The sequence below is a fragment of the Triturus cristatus genome, chromosome 3_2 (genome assembly GCF_964204655.1).
Source record: "Triturus cristatus chromosome 3_2, aTriCri1.1, whole genome shotgun sequence".
Classification (NCBI taxonomy): Eukaryota; Metazoa; Chordata; class Amphibia; order Caudata; family Salamandridae; genus Triturus; species Triturus cristatus.
Window position 1 is genome coordinate 916,548,636 of NC_140584.1, and position 21,259 is coordinate 916,569,894.

At 45.3% G+C, this 21,259-nt stretch overlaps 1 protein-coding gene across 1 annotated transcript in view; it reads right to left on the reverse strand.

The window, feature by feature from the left end:
* Positions 1-21,259, reverse strand: part of TEX14 (testis expressed 14, intercellular bridge forming factor) — a 1,549,829-nt gene that overhangs the window by 620,105 nt on the left and 908,465 nt on the right. The window contains exon 16 of the mRNA XM_085647123.1: positions 16,559-16,846. Coding sequence (XP_085503249.1) covers positions 16,559-16,846 — 288 coding nt within the window. The remainder of the gene's footprint in view (positions 1-16,558; positions 16,847-21,259) is intronic.

Sequence of the window (21,259 nt, forward strand, 5' to 3'; positions counted from 1 at the left end):
TTTGGATTAGTCCGTAGAATTACTGTATTCCTTTTGAATTGGAGGAAAGGTTTTTGGATTGTGAGAGCTTGTAATTCTCCAATACGTCTTGCCGAAGTGAGAGCAAGAAGGAGTGCTAATTTCCATGAGAGGAATTTCAAATCCACTCGATGAACCGGTTCAAAAGGAGGCTTCATCAGTTCGGTGAGAACCAAGTTCAAATACCATGTGGGAGGCGGAGGCCTCACGGGAGGAAAAACTCGAAATAGGCCTTTGAGAAATTGCTTGACAATTCTAGAGGACCAAAGAGAAGGCCCAGAGGCAGTGCGTCTGTAGCGAGAAACTGCAGCCAAGGGAACCTTTATGGACGAATGAGCCAGACCTACCTTAGCCAAGGACAGGAAATAGGGAAGAACTTGATGAGGCTGAGACCAGGAAGGATCCACACCTTGCTGTTGGCACCAGAGGCAAAAACGTTTCCATTTGAGACGGTAAGTCTTGTTAGTGGAAGGAGCTCTAGACTGAGAGAGAACATCCCTTATTTCGTCCGAGAGATGAAGATCTAGGAATTCTCGCTGCTCAGGAGCCATGCTGAGAGGTGTAAGGAACGAGGATCTAGATGCCAGATCTGGCCCTGGGACATTGTGAGAAGATCCGGGATCGCCCGTAGAGGACGTGGACGGACCAGAGAAAGAAGGTGAAGCTCCGTGAACCAAAACTGCCTCGGCCAAGCTGGGGCTATTAGGATCATCTTGCATGGCTCCGTCTTGATCTTCCTGAGGATCCTCGGTATTAACGGAATGGGGGGAAAGAGTACACAAATGCGCTTGACCAAGCTATCGAAAGCGCATTCCCCAGCGATCCGCGATGGTGAACTTTGCTTGCGTAAAACTGGCATTTTCTGTTTTCCGGGGTTGCAAAGAGATCTATTGAGTGTTTGCCCCACTGGTGAAAAATGTTCTCCAAGACCATCTGGTTTAGCTCCACCTCGTGGCTGACTGATGAAAGCCTGCTGAGTCTGTCCGCCTTTTCGTTTAGCACTCCTGGTAGGTGTTCCGCTGTGAGCGATATTCCGTGTAGGATCACCCATTCCCAAATCCTTTGGGCCTCCTGCGACAACGGAAGAGATCTGGTACCCCCTTCCTTGTTGATGTAATGCATGGCCGTGGTGTTGTCTGTGTGGACGAGAACCGCCAAACCCTGCAACCGCAGAAGAAACGCTTGAAGAGCCAGACGAATCGCTCTGAGCTCCAGGAGGTTGATATGAAGGAGGCGGTGCCTGGGCAACCAATGCCCACTTACATGCAAGTCCTGAAGCACCGCACCCCAGCCGTCCAGCGAGGCATCTGTTGTGACAACTTGAGGAGCCGGATTGCTTACGAAGGATAGACCTTGGGATAAATTCTCCTCCTGTGTCCACCACAAGGCGGCTTCTTTCATTGCCGCAGTAATCACCACCTTGTCGTCGAAAGAGCCGTGAACTTGATGCCACTGCATGTCTAGTTGCTCTTGAAGAGATCGCATCCGCAATCTGCAGTGGGGTATCAGAGGGATGCATGAAGGAATCACTCCTAGAAGGGATTTGTAACGGCGTACTGAAAGACACTTTCTTTTTCTCAACAAATGAGCCAAGGACCTTAGTTTTTCTTGCCTTTCGAAGGTTGGAAAAGCCTTGTTGAGAGACGTGTCCAAGATAGCCCCTAGGAACCGTGCTATCTTGGACGGACAGAGAGACGACTTCTCCCTGTTGAGTCAGACCCAGATTGCCGAACAGAGTCGTACATGCCCGACTGTCTCCTCCGCTGTTCGCCTGGATGGAGCCTTCAGCAACCAATCGTCCAGGTAGGGGAAGATTTGAAAATGCTGTTTCCTGAGGAAAGCTGCTACCGGTGCCAGCACCTTGGTAAAGATCCTTGGGGCAGAGCGAAGTCCAAACGGTAAAACTTTGAATTGGAAGTGGCTCTTGGTTACTGTGAATCGTAGAAACCGCCTGTGGGCTGGATGAATGGGTATGTGAAAATACGCATCTTCGAGATCGAGAGTGGCCATGAAATCTCCAGAGTTGAGGAGACGTAAGATATCCTGGAGAGAGACCATCCGAAAGGATTGACTGATGAGATAGGTGTTGAGCTCCCTGAGATCTAAAATGGGGCGCCATTTCTCCAGCGTCTTCTTGACAAGGAAAAACCTTGAGTAGAAACCGTCCCCCCTCAGACAGGGCAACCGGCTCCACTGCTCCCTTGAGGAGCATCTGATGAACTTCGAGCATTAAGAGACGCAGATGTTTTGAAGGCATAGCAACAGGGGGCTTGGAACGTGGTATATGAAGAAACTCCAGCGTATGGCCATCTCGAATAATGTTAAGCACCCAACGGTCCGATGTTATCCGGTTCCAGTTGTGGAGGTATTGAGACACCCTGCCTCCCACAGGTGTCAATGGGGAGGTGGGTACAGTAGGCAGAGCCAGAACGCCGCTATTGTGTCTTGGAGGTGTCACGTCCCTGGCGATTCTGTTTTCCTCTAGTGTTTGAGCGAGAGAAAGACGAGGTCTGGCCTTGCCGTTGTTGGTACTGTGGGCGATACGACTGAGATGTCGAACCATAAGAAGAGTACCGTTGCTGTTGGTACGATCCTCCGTAGGATGTGGTACTCTTCCCTCTGGCCCCTCTCGGAAAGGAACCGTACGATATTGAAGATTGCCTAGAGACCTTACCGTCTCCGTATCTGTTTTAATGTCCTGGAGGGCATCGTCGACATGTTTCCCAAATAATGCCTCACCATCAAACGGGAGGTCCAGGATCTTGTTCTGAACCTCCGGTTGGAACCAAGTCGCCCGGAGCCAGTCCTGGCGATGAAGAACAGCTGCACCTGCCAGAGCACGGAAAGCTGTTGTGGCGATATCCATGGCGCAGTCGATAACCTCCGCCGATGTAGCCTCTCCCTCCGGTAGAATTTTTTTGGCCTCCGCCTTGGAGCTGGTCCAAATAAGGCGAAAGGTCGCACCACATTTGGCGATCGTACCTGCCAAACAATCGCCAACGCATTCGCTGCCCGTACTAAAAGACTCGCCATAGAGGAAAACCGTTTCCCCGCATTATCAAGGTGCCTGCCTTCTTTATCGGGAGGGGTCGTCAGTGGTGCAGAAGAATTACGAGGCTTTCGTTGCGCCGCCTGGGATATTACCGAATCTGACTTCGGCTGACCTATCAAGGACGCTGGACTATCCTCAGGCGCCTTGTACTTCTTCTCGAGGCGTGGCAAAACCGGAATAACCGTAGACGGGTTCTTCATCGCCTTCAAACCCTCGTCCCAGACATGGCCAACAATGGGAATGGAACGAACCACTTTCCTGTAGGGCTCCTTAAAATCATACAGGAAGCAGTCCGTTTGAACTGACGGCATAGGAAGCTGGAATCTACTGGAGGCTCTTTCCATCAGCTTGTGAAAACCCCCAATATCTGCCGGGGGAGAATCCACCGGATCCGGAGTAGGTGAAGCAGGATCCGGGATCACATAGTCCTCCCACTCAACACACTGGTTAGACCTGTTGCCATTATCCTGATCCTCGTCCGAGGAATCATCATGAACATCCGGGACTACTGGAGGTAAACCTGGGCTGGAAACCTGCAGCTGTGAAACCATCTGGGATGGTACTCCCGGTGAAAACACTGCAGGAGCCGATGGTGTAGGCACAGTATGCACTGCAGAGAAAGTCGAAGATGGAGGAGGAGGAGCTTGAGAAAACCTCTTCCGATAATCCTGCAACATGCCCTGGAGATCTGCCAGGAGCGAAGAAGGGACCACAACCATACCCTGGCCTGCGCTGTCCTGCCGACCATAGGATAGTTGGTAGGAGTACCCAGGAGTGTAGTCGCCCTCCGAATCAGTGTCCTGACATTTGACCAACAATTGTGAGGGACTATGGGCATAGCACAAGAATCCTGATCATCCCCATCAGAGTCCTCTTCTTCCTCGAGCAACAGTGCGGGAGGCAAGGGGGCAACCCTCCTTGGTGACGTCATATCAGGCGTTATTCTTTTTAAGGATATTGTAATCCTCTCCGTCTACGAAGATGTCGTCGATGGTACCGTCGGCGTTGAAAGAGAAACCATCGTCGACGAGGTCGTTGACGGAAGATGCACCGTCGACAGTTGAATCGTCGACGAAGAAATGGGCGTCGTCGACACTGCCGTCGACGAGACCGTCAACACTCCTGCCGTCGGCGTCGTCATCATCGTCATGGCTCTCGTGGACGACACCGTCGTCACCACCACCATCGTCAACACCCTCGTCGACACTCTCGTCGTCGACAGTGACGTCGATGTGTGAATAGAAGGCACCGTCGACGAGCCCGTAGACGGTGAAACTTTCTTCACTTGAGTTTTTGAAGTTTTCGTCGACGGAGTCTTCTGCGGCGTCGTCGACGATCTAGAGTCTTTTTCTGACTTCTCAGAAGATAGAGAAGAGCGCTTCTTAAACGCCTTAGTAGACTCCACCGCTGCTGGGGCTGCAGATAGTCCTTCCCTCTCCTTTGCACCGTGGTGAGGAGATTCACTCGGACTCCGGCTCTCAGACTCACAGTGGGGGTATTTTTAGAGGCCTTAACAGGACGTTCAGAGGATGGTGAAGGGGAAGTCCTACCCCTTTTCACTGAACTGCGAGACGAGGTGCCAGATGATGAGTCCTCACTGTCACTGGACAGAGCACCCTTCCTTGACTTCACCTTCTGGAGCCAAGTGAGAAAGCGACCCTCACGGTCCCGGAGGGTCTTCGTAGAAAAGGTGCGGCAGATCTTGCATTCCGCTGCCTTATGATCCGGGTACAGGCAATACATGCAGTCTTTATGCCTGTCCTCCACATACAGCCGCTTTTTGCCACAGGTGGAACAAGGCTTGAAAATGGCTTTCTTCTCCTTGTCAGAATTTCCTGAATGAAACACCAACAATTTTGAAGAAAAAATGTAGAAAAAAGCAGTCAACAGAGTTGAAGTGAGCAGAGCTCAAAGGAGACTCCCTAAGCACAACGTGCGGTAGAAAATCTGAGGCTCTGAGGTTCTCTCAGGAGGGTTCTATGGGGTGAGGCTAATCTGATTGGTTGTTGCTTTATTTTGGTCTCTTTTACAAAAAGAGGTAGATATGCTACAAAAGGGAATGAGGCCTAGGCCTTTTTCTTTCTCTTTTGTACCTACTGCTATGTTATTTTGGGTACCGAGACTCCCATTCCGACGACGGGGAATGATACAAGCTCTGGGAATCCATGAAAGTTCCAATACTGGAGTAACTACTGCTGTTTTCATATAGCTTTCATTGATGCTTGAGTGATAGACATCATTATTGCCAATTATGTAGAATTACTGTATATTCATGTAAATTGTGGCAGTGCATCTCTGAATTGTGTATTGTCATATAGCTTACAGTGGTGCTTTAGTAATAGATATCATTAACATCTTGTCGATAATGAAGAATTACTGCTGTTTTCATACAGCTTCCATTGATGCTTGAGTGAAAGACATCATCACTGTTTTGCCGATGATAAAGAATTACTGTACATCCATATAAATTGTGGCAGTTCATCCCTGTATTGTTATAATTGATCTTATGCTTCAATTAAAACATTTTTTTTAAATATGTCTTCTTGAAATCATCTGTATTTGATAAATTGTGGAATATATTCTAATGAAGGTATCGAATTGGAGATACTCTGAGATTGAGCAAATGCATGACTGCAATAGCGTTTGCCAGTATGATTGAAACAATGTAATTTTGCTCAAAGTTCTCCGACTGCTCTGTAAGCCTCACTTTGTTACAAATCATTAACTTACAAAGCATCTCGATTTTCCAAGAGCCATTAAGCGCATAGTCTTTTTTCTATTACCCATCCGGTTGACTGCCGGATTTAGCTGCTGCACATTTACGTGCATGCCGGGTACGAACGTCATTCGAGCGTAGGATTCTTGATAAAAGCAGGCACTCTGAGCGGCCTCACTTACGAAAGAAACCCATCGCTAATCTGCCAGCGCTGACTAAGGTAAACATTCTTGTAGGGTATCACAGAAGGTTCCATCTACAAATTATCACTCGAGACTAAGTGTACTTTTGTTTTTTTGAATTCACAGCCTCGCTGGCCGACCACGTATGACTTTCGTCAAAGTGCCTCACAGTAAGGATTGGAGGCACCGCACATGACGCTTTGATTCTTGGGGCATTCAAGACTCACTTGTCTAGCAGGAGAATTTAGGTATGTCCTTTGCCTTGCTAGTGGTGCCAAATTTTCTGAATCTTTCATTTGTAAGCCCCAGTTCAGGACTAATTTCCTGTTTTGGTTTTATACTAACAGGTTAATCATGAACTCTGGAGAATTATCTGCTTATTAATTACGCAACCGCACAGAGTTTAACCAAGGAGTCCCCACACGTCGCCAGTCATATGTAATTGGAGATTAGTTACAGATACCGTGGTCAATTGTAAACCAGGTATGGAGGCTTCATAGCTGTAACTGAAAACAATACCTAATTTATTTGGTTAGTATGGCATAATAATCAGTCCGTTTCACCCTTTTAGGGTCATTTGACAATGATTCAATCCCTGGGACACCGATCAGAACAACAGATTTGGTGAGACCTCTCGGCAATTTAGGCCGGCTCACTTATATTATAAGCAATAGGAACACACATTTATTTTTTGATTAATTTCCTTGCAGGCTCTCTGCCTCTTTTTTGTCCTGAAGAAGACCCGTACTGACCATCATTGAGTCAGGCTTCAGATAGGGACGAAACGTCAACGGTTTTAACTGTCCAATGCTCTATAGATCTTCCAGCTCCAAATGATTGTGAATTAAAAAGTTTAGCTGGAGATACTGATGTTATGTTGTTTGAAATTGGACTATGTAAATACTTGGTTATTCTATAGGATTTTCACTTCCTTGTATAATACACTGATTGTGTCACTTTTGCACTTCTTTCACAGTTATCACTATAAGTATCACTTGCGCCGTTACTCTGATTGATTCTTCAGACAGCTTCTTTATTGATGAATTTGATCATGTCTTTTTGTATTGAATAAAACAATCGTATACCTAAAATTCCTAAAAAACTGAATAAATAATTTACTGTTTTTGATTCTTGCATGATTTCATGACTTCATGTGCTTGTGTTCTAGCGCATATTTGAGATTGATTTCCTTTTGATACAAAGAGTTTGTTTTCACCCGACAGAACCTATCTTTTGTTTAATTGTACTTATGTCCAGGTTCTGAGGGATACTGGGTTTACCCCTTTGCTTTTGTGCTGGATTCCCCCCAGGCATAACCCAGCATCGACAGGGGGGTCAAATATGTCATGTGTAGGTAATTTAATTGGAGGTACTTAAAGCTGGTGTTCCTAGAGACACCCCTAGAACTTTCGACAATTCTATTCCAGTCTACATCCCTCAAGTCCCTGCCCAGCAATAATGTCCATTTGTCTTGTGTCCCCAACAGAGGCCCTCTGACCATCTCCAATTGAGCTCTGTAGAGCCATTTCACAAGATGTCGCGCTGAGCCCAGTGTCACTAGTGCCTGCAAAGCAAAATGCGTGGGTGTCTGGGTCCCCCTGAATCTCAGGCCATAGAGCTCTATAAGTTCGGTGTATATAGCGTGGTATGTCAAGAACTGACCAGGAGGCAATCCACACTGTTCCATAAGGTCGTTAAGTGGTAGCAGCTCCCCCATTTGGAAACAGTCTTCCACTGTCACCAGTCCCGCTGTTGTCCAGTCAGCCAATTGGGAACCTGTAATTGGAGAGGGGGGTGTAGGCCTACTAGTGGCAGGTCTTGGGCATAAAGAGGTGCCCTGAGTGTACTCCCCACATCTCTCCTCCAGCATTGCAGTGCCACTCGTAGCAGTACCCCAGGGGTGGGAGTAATCGCTTTGCCACCAGTAGACCCTGGTGGCCAGTCAATCCAATGGGCCCTACTAACTAGAGGTTTTTACCGTCTAGCCAGGAGACCGGCCACTGAAGCTGAGCAGCCAAATAATACAATTCAAAATCCAGTGCACCCAAACCACCCTTCTCCGGGGTTATGCGCGGGACCAACAGAGAGACTCTATGCCGCCCTCCATCCCAGATCAGGTCCCGGAGCAAAGAATCCAGGTCCTTGAACCAGGAGTGGGGCAACAAACCTGGGAGATTCACAAAAAAAAATATATAAAAGTCAGGGGAACATGATCATTTTGGGGAGAGATATACGTGCCAGCACCGAAAGCTTCAAGGAACGCCAGAATTTTATGCTAATTTTGATGGATTGAACCACAGGACCCTGGTTGCCACCTCTAAGATCGTCTAGGATATGGAACACTTGTATATCGAAATAGCGGAAGGACTGGGGCGACCACTCCATACCCACCGGAACGCAGAGTGGTCATGTCATGCCAGCCCTGATGGAGAACAGGTGGTTCTTGGTCCTGTTGACATGCAAGCCCGAGAGTGTAGAGAAATCCTGCAACAACTCGATAGCATTAGCCATGCTTGCATGCCCATCTCTCAGTTAGAGGAACAGGTCATCAGCATATAGTGATATAACATGTTCACTTCCCCCCATGGCCAGTCCATGCCCCGCTCGCCGGTGCCAGAAGTGCACCACCAGGGACTCAATAGCCAGGACAAACAGCGGAGGCGACCATGGGTACCCCTGTCTAGTACCGCGATGGACACCATATTCTGCCGAGACCACCTCTCCAGTCTTAACCCTTGCCGGCGGATTAGTATATAACAGGCGTAGCCAGCGAGCCCAGTCCTCTCCCAATCCAATTTCTTTCATAACCATGTGTAGAAAGTCCGATCGTAAAGAATTGAATGCCTTCTCCAAATCAATGGATCTAATCAAAGCATCCGGATATCGGGAGGTGTCTGAGTGGTAGTGAATGTTGAACGGCCTACGAAGGTTCCCAGAGGGAGCTCTAGAGGGTATGAAGCCATTCTGGTCCTCAAAGATAAGTTCCTTCATATGGGGAAGTAGTCTCGTTGACAATATTTTACTAAGAATTTAAAAATCTACGTTCAACATAGACAGGGGCGATAAACCGACGGACCCACAGCAGCAGATTTAGATTTAGGAAAAGGGACAACCATTGCTTCTCTGGATGACGTTGGTAAGAAGCCCAATCGTAGGGACTCAGTGAATATGCTTACAAGTTCGGGTATCAGAATTGGGGCAAATGCAGAATAAAATTCTGCTGGCTGGCGTCCGGGCCAGGTATTTTCCCTCTAGCCATCTTTGACTGCTTGTCGAATCTCCAGTGCCATCACAAGCTCTCTGAGGTCTCTACGGAGTTCGGGTCTAAATTACATAAAGCAGGGATGGAAGGAAATCGTCCATTGTCGCCGATGAAATATATACGCTTTCTTCGCGTCCAAAGGTAGGAGATGGGCAGGGATGTACCGCATGTGTGCCTTTTTAATCAAGTGAGCCAGGCGTATGACGTTGTCCAGGCCCTGACAAAGTTGTATAAAGCCCACCTGGTCACGTTCTATCAGCCCAGGTAAAAGAGGGTCAAGGCAGCAGTTTAGCATATGGCTTAGTGTCTGTGTTTAATAGTGCTATGGGCTGTTAGGAGGAGCAGTGGGTGGGGTCTTTACCAAGCATAGGGATGAGGGAAATGTCTGCTGCAGACATTGTCATTGTAGTGTGGGTAAAGGAATTGAAAAGCTCGAGCAAGTGGTCCTTTAGGGAGGGGCAAAAAGGCCTTAAAAAAGGAAACCGGCAGTCCATTCAGACCCTGGGTCTTCCCCACAAACAGATCTCCCAGAGCTTTAGGTTCCACCGCAGTGAAAGCTGTCTCCATGTCCCGGGCAAGGTGTGATCCTAAGGCCGTCCACAGGCAATCCAAGAGATAGGCATGAATAGTTGCAGGATCTTCCCTCCCGCTCGCATAAAGGGCCTGGTAATAATCTCAATAGGCTTCCTGCTTAGCCGATTCCCTAACCGCAAAGCCAGAGTCTGCTGTGCGCAGTTTGGCAATATGAGAGCAAGCATACTGGTGGCGGAGATGGTGTGCCAGCATGGTGCCAAACTTGCTCCCTCATCATAATATTTTTGCTTGAGAGTCAAAAGAGAGTTTTCAGCTTTGTTAACCTTGTGTGCACTCAACTATCAGCGTAGTATCGCAAGCTGTCATTTGTTATGGTTCGAGGGGATGCACTTATCTAGTCCCTCCAGGGCTCTAATCTTGTTGGTGAATTTGGTTTCGAAGAAGCGTGCATTGCTATGAAGGAAATTATGCCCCATACTGTTACCTTAAAGCCATCATATAGCATATGAGGTGGATTGTCAGGTAGAGCATTGAGTTTGAAATATTTTTGGATCGCATCATCAAGGGCAGCTTTATCTACTGGATTGCGCAATAGCTGAGGTGGGAGTCTGAGGTACCTGTCCAGAATGGCCAGGTCAGCTCTATGTGTGTATGGTCCGAAATAGAAATTTTGAAAATCAGTGCTGTCTCCAGGCCGCGCTGGAGTGAATGCATAAGGAACACATAGTCAACACGAGAGTACAACTGATGAACATGTGAATAAAAGGAGTAATCCTGGGCATTGGGATGGCAAGCATCACCCAGGGCTGAGTCAGTCATTTCTCTCTTAAGCTGAACGACTGAGCTCCCATGCCTTGAGAATGAGTGGAACTCCTGTCCAGCATGGGCTTCCAAACCAAGGTGAAATCCCACTATCCCCCCAATACCACCTTCTCTTGGGACTGATGGAGTTTTTCCTTAAGGAGGAAGGAGTCCTGTGCCTGGTTAGGGGCATTCAAAATCAGAAAGGACAGGGCCTTGTGCCCCCACTCCATTATCACCATCAGGAAGCGGCCTCCGGGCTCTCTGACTAGCCGTAGCAACTTAGTAATAAACCCTCGCTTAAAAAGAATGCCCACCCCAAGCATTTTAGTATCCATATATGCCCAATATTGGGACGGGTACTTACGGTGTGACATACAAGGGAAGTCCTCCCGGAACAGGTGGGTCTCCTGTAGAAAGATTATATCTGGGTCATGGTGAAGGAGGTAGCGCCATAACTGTTTCCGCTTACTAGGGGAACTAAGCCCCTTTACATTGAGCGAAAGGAGTTTGGTTTTAGTTAAAGTTTCCCATGGTCTACCAAACAGAAGGGTGAAGAAGGGGAGCTGCATTAGCACAGCTGCGGTCGCAAACCCACCAGAGTACTCAGGCAGAACCAGGGGAAGCAATAATCCCCAACCAATATCACCCTCCCCAGGAACGAAAGGGATGTAGCAGGCAAGACCAATCACAAACCAACAGAAAACTAACGGGTCTACTGGGCCCAAAATAGTGACGCCCTCCATCCTCGGACTGATGAGAGAGTTACAGCAGAGAACACCACAAAGGGCAATACAAATAAGAAAAGTCCAGCCCGATGCCACGGTGAGGGAGCATATCAACCGCTGTTTACCATTTAACTGGAAGAGCAGGCCAAGAGGGTATGTCCATTGATATTGAAGGCACATTTCCCTGATGTCTCTCTGTGACTGGCCCTGAAGTCCCTTTGTTACTTAATTGTTTCGGACGAGAGGTCTTGAAAGACTTGCAGCGTATTGCCTCGAAAGACCAGGTGGAGCCTGCTCCTAGCCGATTTTAGTATGGCCGCCTGCTCCCGAAGGCAGTAGACTCGCATCAGGATGTTCAGAGTGGTGTTTGGTCGGCCCAACATGGCCGTAACGCGATGAGCACAGTCTAGAAGTAACGGCTGAGCCTCCGTATACCCTTCAATACTTTGGAGGAGGTGGTTAAGTGAAGGTCATATGATCATCACCTTCCATACCCAGTGGAACACCCCGAATTTGGAGATTGTTTCTTCTGCTGTGATCCTCCAGATCTTCCTGCTTGGTTTTGAGTTCAATTTGTTGGTCCTCCAGGGCAATAACATGGAGCATAAGCATCTCCTGATCCTCTGTTCAAGATTCCATCTATGTGCGTGCCCATTCTTGTAATGTCTCAGTGAAGGTCCTGCATGCATGCTTAAACTCTGTGTTTAGGGAGCCAATTTCTTGCTTAATGTCATTTAGGAATTGGGTTATGTAGTCCTGGGTGATCGGCTGAGCAGCACCAGCCTTAAAAGCTTTTGTTGAGGGCTCCTACTTACTAGCCATGGGCTGTGAGGAGGACTTGGACAATTAAGAAACCACAGAGCAGTCCTTGGTATGTTATCGTGGGGCCAGCGTTGGATGGGCATGAAGGATGGAGCTGCAGGGTCTCGCAGTGGGTAGATGTTAGAGAGCCCTGGGGACCAACAGATATCTGCACAGGAGGATACCCCTGGAAACGAAGAGGGCCCAAGGATGCAGCACCCGGAGGACTCACAGAGTGGGTGGGAGGGGGTGCAGACCACAATGCAAAAGAAGGGCACAACCAAGCGACCATCTCACTATTGCTCCATTTAGTCCTCACCCCTTTAGGGGCAAGCCAACAGATGCCTGCAGCAGAGAGTATATGGAGTACTGCAGTGAAGTAGAGCACAGTAAAGGGGGCCCACTACTGCCAGGGCAGCCAACAGGGAAGGTTTAACCCAAGAAGTCCCCAAAAAGGCAATCCCAATTAACTGGGTTTGCAAACGTCTGTGGGGGTCCGAGGCACACGGTTGTATGATGTTACAACGCATGCCATTACAACACATGCCGTTGCAATGCATACCTTTACCCTGACTTGCTCTCTGGGGTGCGCTGAAAGTTGGAATAGTATAATTTTTCTATTTCAACTCTTTGCATTGTGGTCTATTTCAACTCCAGTGTGTGCAACAGTAGGGAAGGTGTTGGATTTTACTCCAACACCTTCTACCCCCTGCAACAAGCCTTTCACGTTGCAACGACATGCGTTGTAATGGCATGCGTTGTAAGGCTTCCATTGTAAAGGCTGTTTTCCAAGGTACACACCCAGGGAGGACGTCCAACAAATATGCTTGAGCCTCAGAGTGCTGCAAGATGCTGGGCCTCCACTTCCTGCCCTACTTTATCCCATGGGATTCAAACTACACAGAGAGGGGCAGTGGGCAACCAAGGAACTTAAGGCAGCAGGCGGCAGTTTAGCACAGCATACACTCACCCTCTGCTGAAATTTGCCGGATGTCAGAATTCTGCGCTTGGGGTTACGTGGTGATCTGACCATTGGAGGCAAGGGCCTCATCACATGGCACTCATGTCCAGGGGTATGTCCATTCACTCGTCTGGGGCAGTTCAGGAGCATCCAGCGGCGTGGCAGGCCAGCACTCCGTCTACTCGCCCAGGAGCTCAGCGCCGCAGTAGGTCCAGCCTCCATCGCAAGTCAATACCAGCCGGCGGCCCAGGAAACTGAAACTTCGTCGAGGGGAAACACGGGCAGCGTCCCTGTCACCTGCACCTCACACCGCTTTCACAGCCAGCATGCAGACTCAGGGATTCGTTTCTATAGTGTTGTCTGCAGGCAGGCCAGCCCTAGGGAATGAGGTGAAGCAATAGGCTCAACCGATGCAGCAAGTCCGCACAAGAAGGCGGGCCAGGAAGCTGCAGATCCGCCAAGGGGAGCCAGAGGCAGCACTCCGTTTGCCTGCAAGGCTCCCCGGGCCCGATTCACAGAACTAACTTAAGACAAAATCCTAAACTTACTACCATTCTGGTATTCACAGAAGGCACTTACTCATTTTCGTATTCACAGAAGGTACTTACTCATTTCGGTATTCACAGAAGTTAGGAGTCCTAACTTTAGGACTCCTAGATGCCTTCTGTGAATACCGAAAGTTTTAAAATTAGGATTTTTCTCAGTTTAGGAGTCCTAAAGTTAGGACTCCTAACTTTACTGCTACAAAATTGAGAAAAGTCCTAATTTTAAGACTTTCGATATTCACAGAAGGCATTTAGGAGTCCTAAAGTTAGGAGTCCTAACCATACTACTACTAAACTGAGAAAAATTCTAATTTTAAGGCTTTCGGTATTCACAGAAGGCATTTAGGAGTCCTAAAGTTAGGAATCCTAACTTTACTACTACTAAATTTAGAAAAATCCTAATTTTAAGACTTTTGGTATTCACAGAAGGCATTGCAGGCAACTATAACTCACGCGACCGCAATCCTCTGCTGATGACGTCAGATATTACATCACTGATGACATATGTGTCTTTATGAAAAATAAATATTTGTAATATATGTATAGCTAAAGATTAATGGAAGAAGACATGGGTAAATAAGTGTCTAAATACAGTGATGTAATATCTGACGTCATCAGCAGAGGATTGCGGTCGAGTGAGTTATAGTTGCCTGCACTAACTATAACGGGGGAATTTCATTGGTTTTTTACGAGTGAAATGTCCAGCTAACTATAACATGTGTGAAAACCTATGGTTTTTAAAGTGAATATATATATATATATATATATATATATATATATATATATATACATATATATATATATATATACACATATATATATATATATATATATATATATATATATATATATATATATATATATGTATATATATATATATATATATTCACTGAAAAAACCATAGGTTTCACACACGTTATAGTTAGGAATTAGCATTTAAAAAACCTTGCAAATTCACTTAAAAAACCATAGGTTTCACACAAGTTATAGTTAGCTGTACATTTCACTCGTAAAAAACCAATGAAATTCCATGTTACAGTTAGATCAAGTAACTATAACTTGCGCGCCCACAATAAACTGCTGATGACGTCACATATTACATCACTTATGACATGGTCAGTGACATCACTCATGACATCAATGATGACATCTGAAATGACACATTGTGCATTTCGTACCGTGCACGCCTCGCCATTTTTTACAAAATATCAATTGTTTTTTTCTCCCTTGGGGGTCCTTAGATTTATATATTAAATGTGATTGTTAATTCTTTTTTTTTTAATATTTTTTTTTACCGTACGCGTACGGTAAGCTGACCGTACGCGCACTCCGCGATTTTTTTTTAAAATTATTAAATTTATTTTTCATACTTTTTGGTCCTCCGTGAACCCCCTGACGAACGCTAGGGGGTCTGCAACTCTCTTCGTTGCCCCCTTTTCATGTTATCAACCTTTGTTTTTCAGTGCGAGAGACAGAAAATGGCGGCCGATACTTTCTGATTTCGACCTATTCGAATGTTTACAGTCATGTAACCACCAATCAGAATTGAGCTCGCGCACGGCACCGTACGCGTACGGTAAGCTTACCGTAAGCGCACGGAGCGCGCCTACAGATATATATATTGATTTAAATGCTATTTTCTCAGGACCTACTGAACAGATTTACACCAGACCTGCAAAAGGCACATCCCTGACCTGAGGACTACCTCTCTGCCCAATTTCAAGTAATTCTGTTCAGCCGTTCGGGCTGTAGCTCGGACTAAAGGTCCTATGGGAAAATGCATGGGGAAAACGCGTTTTGGGACCCCCCTTTATTCTCAGCCCCCGCTTGACGAATCCCCCCGAGACTTTCAGGGTAGGAGCGGAGCGTAGCGCCCCATTCGTTTTGAAAAATTCGCGAGGATTGGTCAACCGGCGCCAAAGTTATTCCAAATAGAATGTTGCGGATTTCCTATGGAAACACGGTCCTAACTATAACTATCTACTGGCGACCGCCAGTAGATAATACATATATACATACATACATAGCGATCTGTGCAAATCTCAGGAAAGTGAGCAATGTATTTTACTAAATCACAGAGCGTTGCCCATGGGGCCTCACAGAAGGTATCTTTCAGAAGCAAATGTATACATGTCAAACTCTTGACTTAAAATTGTAGGTATTATGAAGTCTTTAACAAGGCAATTCTTTAAGGTGAATAGACAATTGTCAACACGTATAGTAGGTTGAATTAATTCCAAGTTTATAAATCCTATAGGACGGTGTCACAATGAATGTATGATGTCATCAGTGATGTTTATTAGAGATGTGATCAATAATGTAATCAAATATATAATTTAAAATGCCATGAGTGACATTATATGCGAGTGTATAAGCAGGGGTGCACGTTCCAGTTAGCTCTGTGCTCAGTACCACCTGAAATTCACAATGCAAAATTAAATGTGACAATCTTAATATAGCTACTACTCACTTGACATGATTCAATGCATTTCCACTTCGATGATATGACGGGTATTTGAAATCAAATATTCTTTGGTGTTACTGACTTAAAATAGTAATTTGACCATATAAATTACATTAAAGCACTATATTAGGCATAATAAAACAAGTGAGGATGACAACTTTGAAGATAGAAAGATTACTTTATTACACTTGAGCTTCAACAGCTGCAAAAGCACCAAAAATTAATCTAGAATTTTTGCTGCACATGTTCTCTTTGTGTGGCAGCTAACAAATAAAATAAAAAAGGCAGGTGTTATTATAGGATCAAATGATAATGCATTAAATTGGCTACAAAACACACCTATTTTTACCACATTATGCCACTGCAAGATGGATTTCTGATGCAACAAACGGTCACACGTAAGTGTCTGAATTCATATTTTGTTGGTGTTAGGGAACATTGTCAAACAGTGAGCAAATACAGGGATTTATCTACAAGACTTAATAGCAACTTACCTACAAACCTTCCCACTACACTCTCCATTTCAGAACTACAATCTCCACCAGTTTCATTGTCAGACATATCTTCACTGCTGCTGAAGTCGTTTCGCTCACTTTGGCCATCAGGTTTCATGAAGTTAACTACATCATCCCATTTATAGTCTTGCCGATCGTCAATATTGACACTGTGAAAAAGTTCAATATTTTCCAGATCACTCCCCGATTCTGGCGTTTCTTGTTGATAATGTGACACAATTCCCAGCTTTCCAGCTGCTGCTTTTTCTGCCATTTCTTTCACTTCACCTACAAATTGTAAATAATATCATCTTAAACAAGATTTCCAGAGTTTGCTTTACTTTGTGATATCGTATGCTCACATTAAACATTAATAATGGGTTGGTTTATTTAATTAAATTCTTTAGTTTGTATGAATTGCATTAGATGGCCATGGACAAGTTATGTAGCATCATCATGAAACACTACTTATGTTATCGACTGAGAGAATACTGTGAAGTACCTCTTTAATCTATTACAGAGTACGAATATACTTCTTCCATTATACAAACTTTGGGGCAGATTTACAAGCCCCTTACGCCTGTTTTATGCCGCCGTTGCGTCACTTTTGTGACGCAGCGGTGGCGCAAAACCAGCGCCATGCTGCGGGTTATTTACAACGTGACGCATCTGGGAGATGCGTCACGTTGTAAAGCCCTGCACCAAAAGCAGGCGTTCTGGCGCAGGGACGCCTCCTAAAAGTGGCTGAGTGAAATCTACAAGATTTCACTCAGTCACTTTTAAGGCCATGCTGCGTCAAAACCCTGCGCCTGCCTGAAGCAGGCGTAAGGATTGCTGCAGCATTAACAAGGTAGTACCCCCTAGGGCATTGCTGGAGCTGCGTCGCGCTTGCGACGCAACTCCAGCAATGCGCCGCCTTTCCGACAGGGGATGCGTCACGCATCTGCCCATCTGAGTGCCACGTTGCGCCGCATTATAAGTGCGGCGCATCAGTGGTGGCGCACGGGTAGGCAGATGCGTCGCAACTCTTCTGGCGCATCTCTGCTGATTAGCAGAGATGCGCCAGAAGTCATAAATCTGCCCCAATGTTCTCATAATTACCTCTTACGACAAAGTTTAGTAACTGATTTAGATATCTCAAAGTCCTTTTAAGGGATTTTTGTCATCATGAAGAAAACCATTATAGAGTCTCGTCCACAGATAATCCCCTACAAAATGAAATGTAATTAAGATTACCTTGTCTACGAGAGCAAACCTCCTACCACAAATCCCTCTGCTATTAAAATGACTACTATTCACCGAAACCCTAGCCTAATTACAAGAATAACCCTTACCATAATGATAACCCTAAAGTTCACTATTTAATTTAAGTCAATTGCTGGGCTCACTAACGTCAGACTTTTACTGTGTCCCCATTGCTTTATCCGACGATTTATTTCCCTTTTTTACTTTTTCTGCATCAGGAAAACAGCTTTTAGGGTTGATATTAATGTAATTAATTGAAAAATGCTTGTATTAAAATAAATTATTATATTCATTTAATTATACATACTTTATTGTGGACCTCGGCAGGTAGAAAACACAGAGAGAAAGCTCCCTGCATGCCAGCGACATTGATTTTTTCTTTCTCAACAAATAAATTCCTGATTTATGAGTTGATTTTTAAAAAACTAAAACTTTTGGCAACAAGGTGAAACAAACATTGTGCCTGCTCTGCATAGTTCTTCAGAGACAAACACCACACTGGTGGCAGCAATATATGCTTTATAGAACCCCACTAGAAAAGCTTGGATAACAAAATCGTGCGGGCGGTCCTCTGCCAGGTGAGTGGAGGCCATACCCTCTGCTGAGACTGTGGCAGGCTGTCCTTCCCCTGATTCTTAAATTACCTCCTAGCACTACAACAAAAACAACCTGAATGTAAAAAAAAAAGAATTCTTTTAATGACCTATATCAACTTTTCTTTACTGTGGGACAGTCTCTGTAATATGTAAAATTTGACTATATCAGCCTGCTGCAGAAGCTATGCTGAGACAAAAGAATAGACGTTTGCAATATGAGGACCAAAGACAGCATATATTATAATTAGAGTTTGATAACTTTCTTTTGCCCATTTATCCACTGCGAATGAACCCTGCGATAGCGAAATTGAGCAGAGATATTGACTGAGAAATTGACTGCTGTAAAACACAGACTGGCAACTTGTGATTTTTATCGAAAACACTGCCATTTAGGCTATAATACTTAGGAAAAGCCAATGGAGCAGTACAAACGTCTACCTTACGAATCCCTGCCTAAGTAATATGTCTGGAAAATGCTGCTGATGTTCTTTTCCCCTTTCGCAAACAATTATGCTGTAAGCTTTAAACTGATCCCTATATTTACGTCTAGTCTTGCAGGTTTTTGCCTGATAATATTCTGTCTCATAATGGCACACTGTAGAGAGGAACCCAAAATAAACAGGCATTTAAATGGTTGAACAATGAATATCAAAGCCTTGAGCTAGAACATTCATAAGCACAGCTATGAGGCTGATTTAGAATTTGGAAGACAGAGGGTATTTCATCAGAATGGCAGAGGACCTTGCCGCCACCACCCAGAGGGACCTTAGACCCTCAATTCTAATAATCCGCCAGCCACAAGGACAGCTGTGAACACTGGCTGGAACCACTATCACGGAAGTTCCTGTCAATGTTGTTAAAGTTTAATTGATGGCTCAGTCAAACAGGATGGCCTTTTTTTTTCATTTTTCATAAACAAACTCCTAAAGTGTGAGATTATTTTTGAAAAATATAAAACTAATGATCTCCACACCTTGCAAGCTTTCTCCCAGGGTTTTGGTAATCATTATTTTTTTTTTACTGCACCAATACACAGCCAAAACAATCTAGCCCAATCTAAATTGAACAGGAGGTTGAATGGCTAACGTTGTATTGCCTATACTCCGTCAGCCCATTGGAGGAGTATGTCCGCAGCGAAGCCAGAGAAGACTCCTATGTCGACACACTTTCAGTCCGCCCGTCTCTAAATCGGGAAGGCAGACCATGAATTTGACGGAGAGAGTACTTAGTCGCGACTGTGACAGAGTATCCTCTCCACTAAACTCTTTATCAGTCCCTATATTACTGCTGAGAGGGCAATTACTTTATTTTTCTCTTTGACTTTTCTAAAAGATTTCCCTACAGATGCAACAAACCCCTTCTAATAATAATTATCTAAGTGAAACTACTATTTTTGAAACATGACCATAATCCCGCTGTTCAGAGTAATTAGGAGAACAACTGATCAGTATTGAAAAAGAAATCAGAGGCCTAAGACCAAGTATCGGGGCATACTGATGTTACCACATATAGCTGTTTGAACTGTGCAGTGCCGTACATCAAATAAAATGTACTGAAAAAACCCGGAATGGGCATAAAATTATACTCAAGAATGAAGGCTCAGATAAAACTTAAGAAAGTATTAAACTATGTCTAATCATAATATTTTGTATGGGAAGGGTACCATTATAGTACAAAAGCTACAGCAGACACACTCTTGTACTGTTGTGCGAGGCGTGTGCGTGGTGCAAGGCAGCCTTAAGTGTGCCAATGACGTGAGAGCTCCAAAACCATGTCTTCATAAGGAAACGGACTGGGCATGTAATGCCTTAGAAAGAAAGTCAGAAACCAAATTTGAGTGCTTGTAAGTACGTACAACATTTGTAAAATACATTAATATCCTGTACACTCTTATGAAGTGAAGGAGTAAATGGGGAAAAGGGAGGAAACATCACCAAATTGGTGTGGATGTACAAGATGCATTTTTCCAAAATAAGCATGCATAAATGAGCACCTTCTACACTTACTCTTTGGTAAATGCCTAAGCTTGGAAAAGCTTTCCTAGTAAGCTGCAACTGTATGTAACAATGGGCCCTATTCACAAAAAACAGTTTACTGTTCACTAATAATCCCAGTGGGGATTGTATACCTGCCCCAAGCATAGGTTTCCCATTGCACTCCTGAGAAGGCCTGGTGACTTGCAACTCGGATATGAATTTGCCTTGAAAAAACAAAAGACAAGAGGCGTTTGCAAAACAGGAACAGTTGGTTGAATTAAACACTTTGGCTGGGAGCAGTCTCAGAGGCGAGTCTGAGGACTGTCTCAAGGTACCATCAATCTGAGCGAGTCTTTATTCAGTTTTTGGGTATAATAAAAATACTTCAGACGATCCTTGTTTGTTAAAAGAATGTGGGCCTTGTCTGTGGAGTCGTAAATAAGGCCCCTGATAACAAATGCAGGTGGGCCTCAACCTTGCGTGGACACAATGTGGGCCAGTGGGTAACATGACCAGATGTCCGGCATGAGGGGTGCGTGATCACTGCAAGTACTGTGTGTTCTGTGTCCTGATTGGCTATGTGTTCCTAAGTTCATGTGACATCTGACTTTATGACGTTTTGGGTATGCACGCACCCGTCCGGCATTGTGTGCTTTATTGGAGCCAATTATCCCGGACCTTTGTGGTGTCGCTGCGCTTATCTGGAGGATGGAACTGAGTTTCCTGTTCGCGCGTTTGTCTGCAGGCTACGTGTCACCCCACCTATGATGTGTCAGTCAGTAACCTAGGACTATGTCGCAGAGCCTGCCTGACCACGCATTTCGGAGTCCGGGTTGACAGAAAGCTCATGAGGGGTGAGTTTGTTAATAGTGATGCGATTTTGC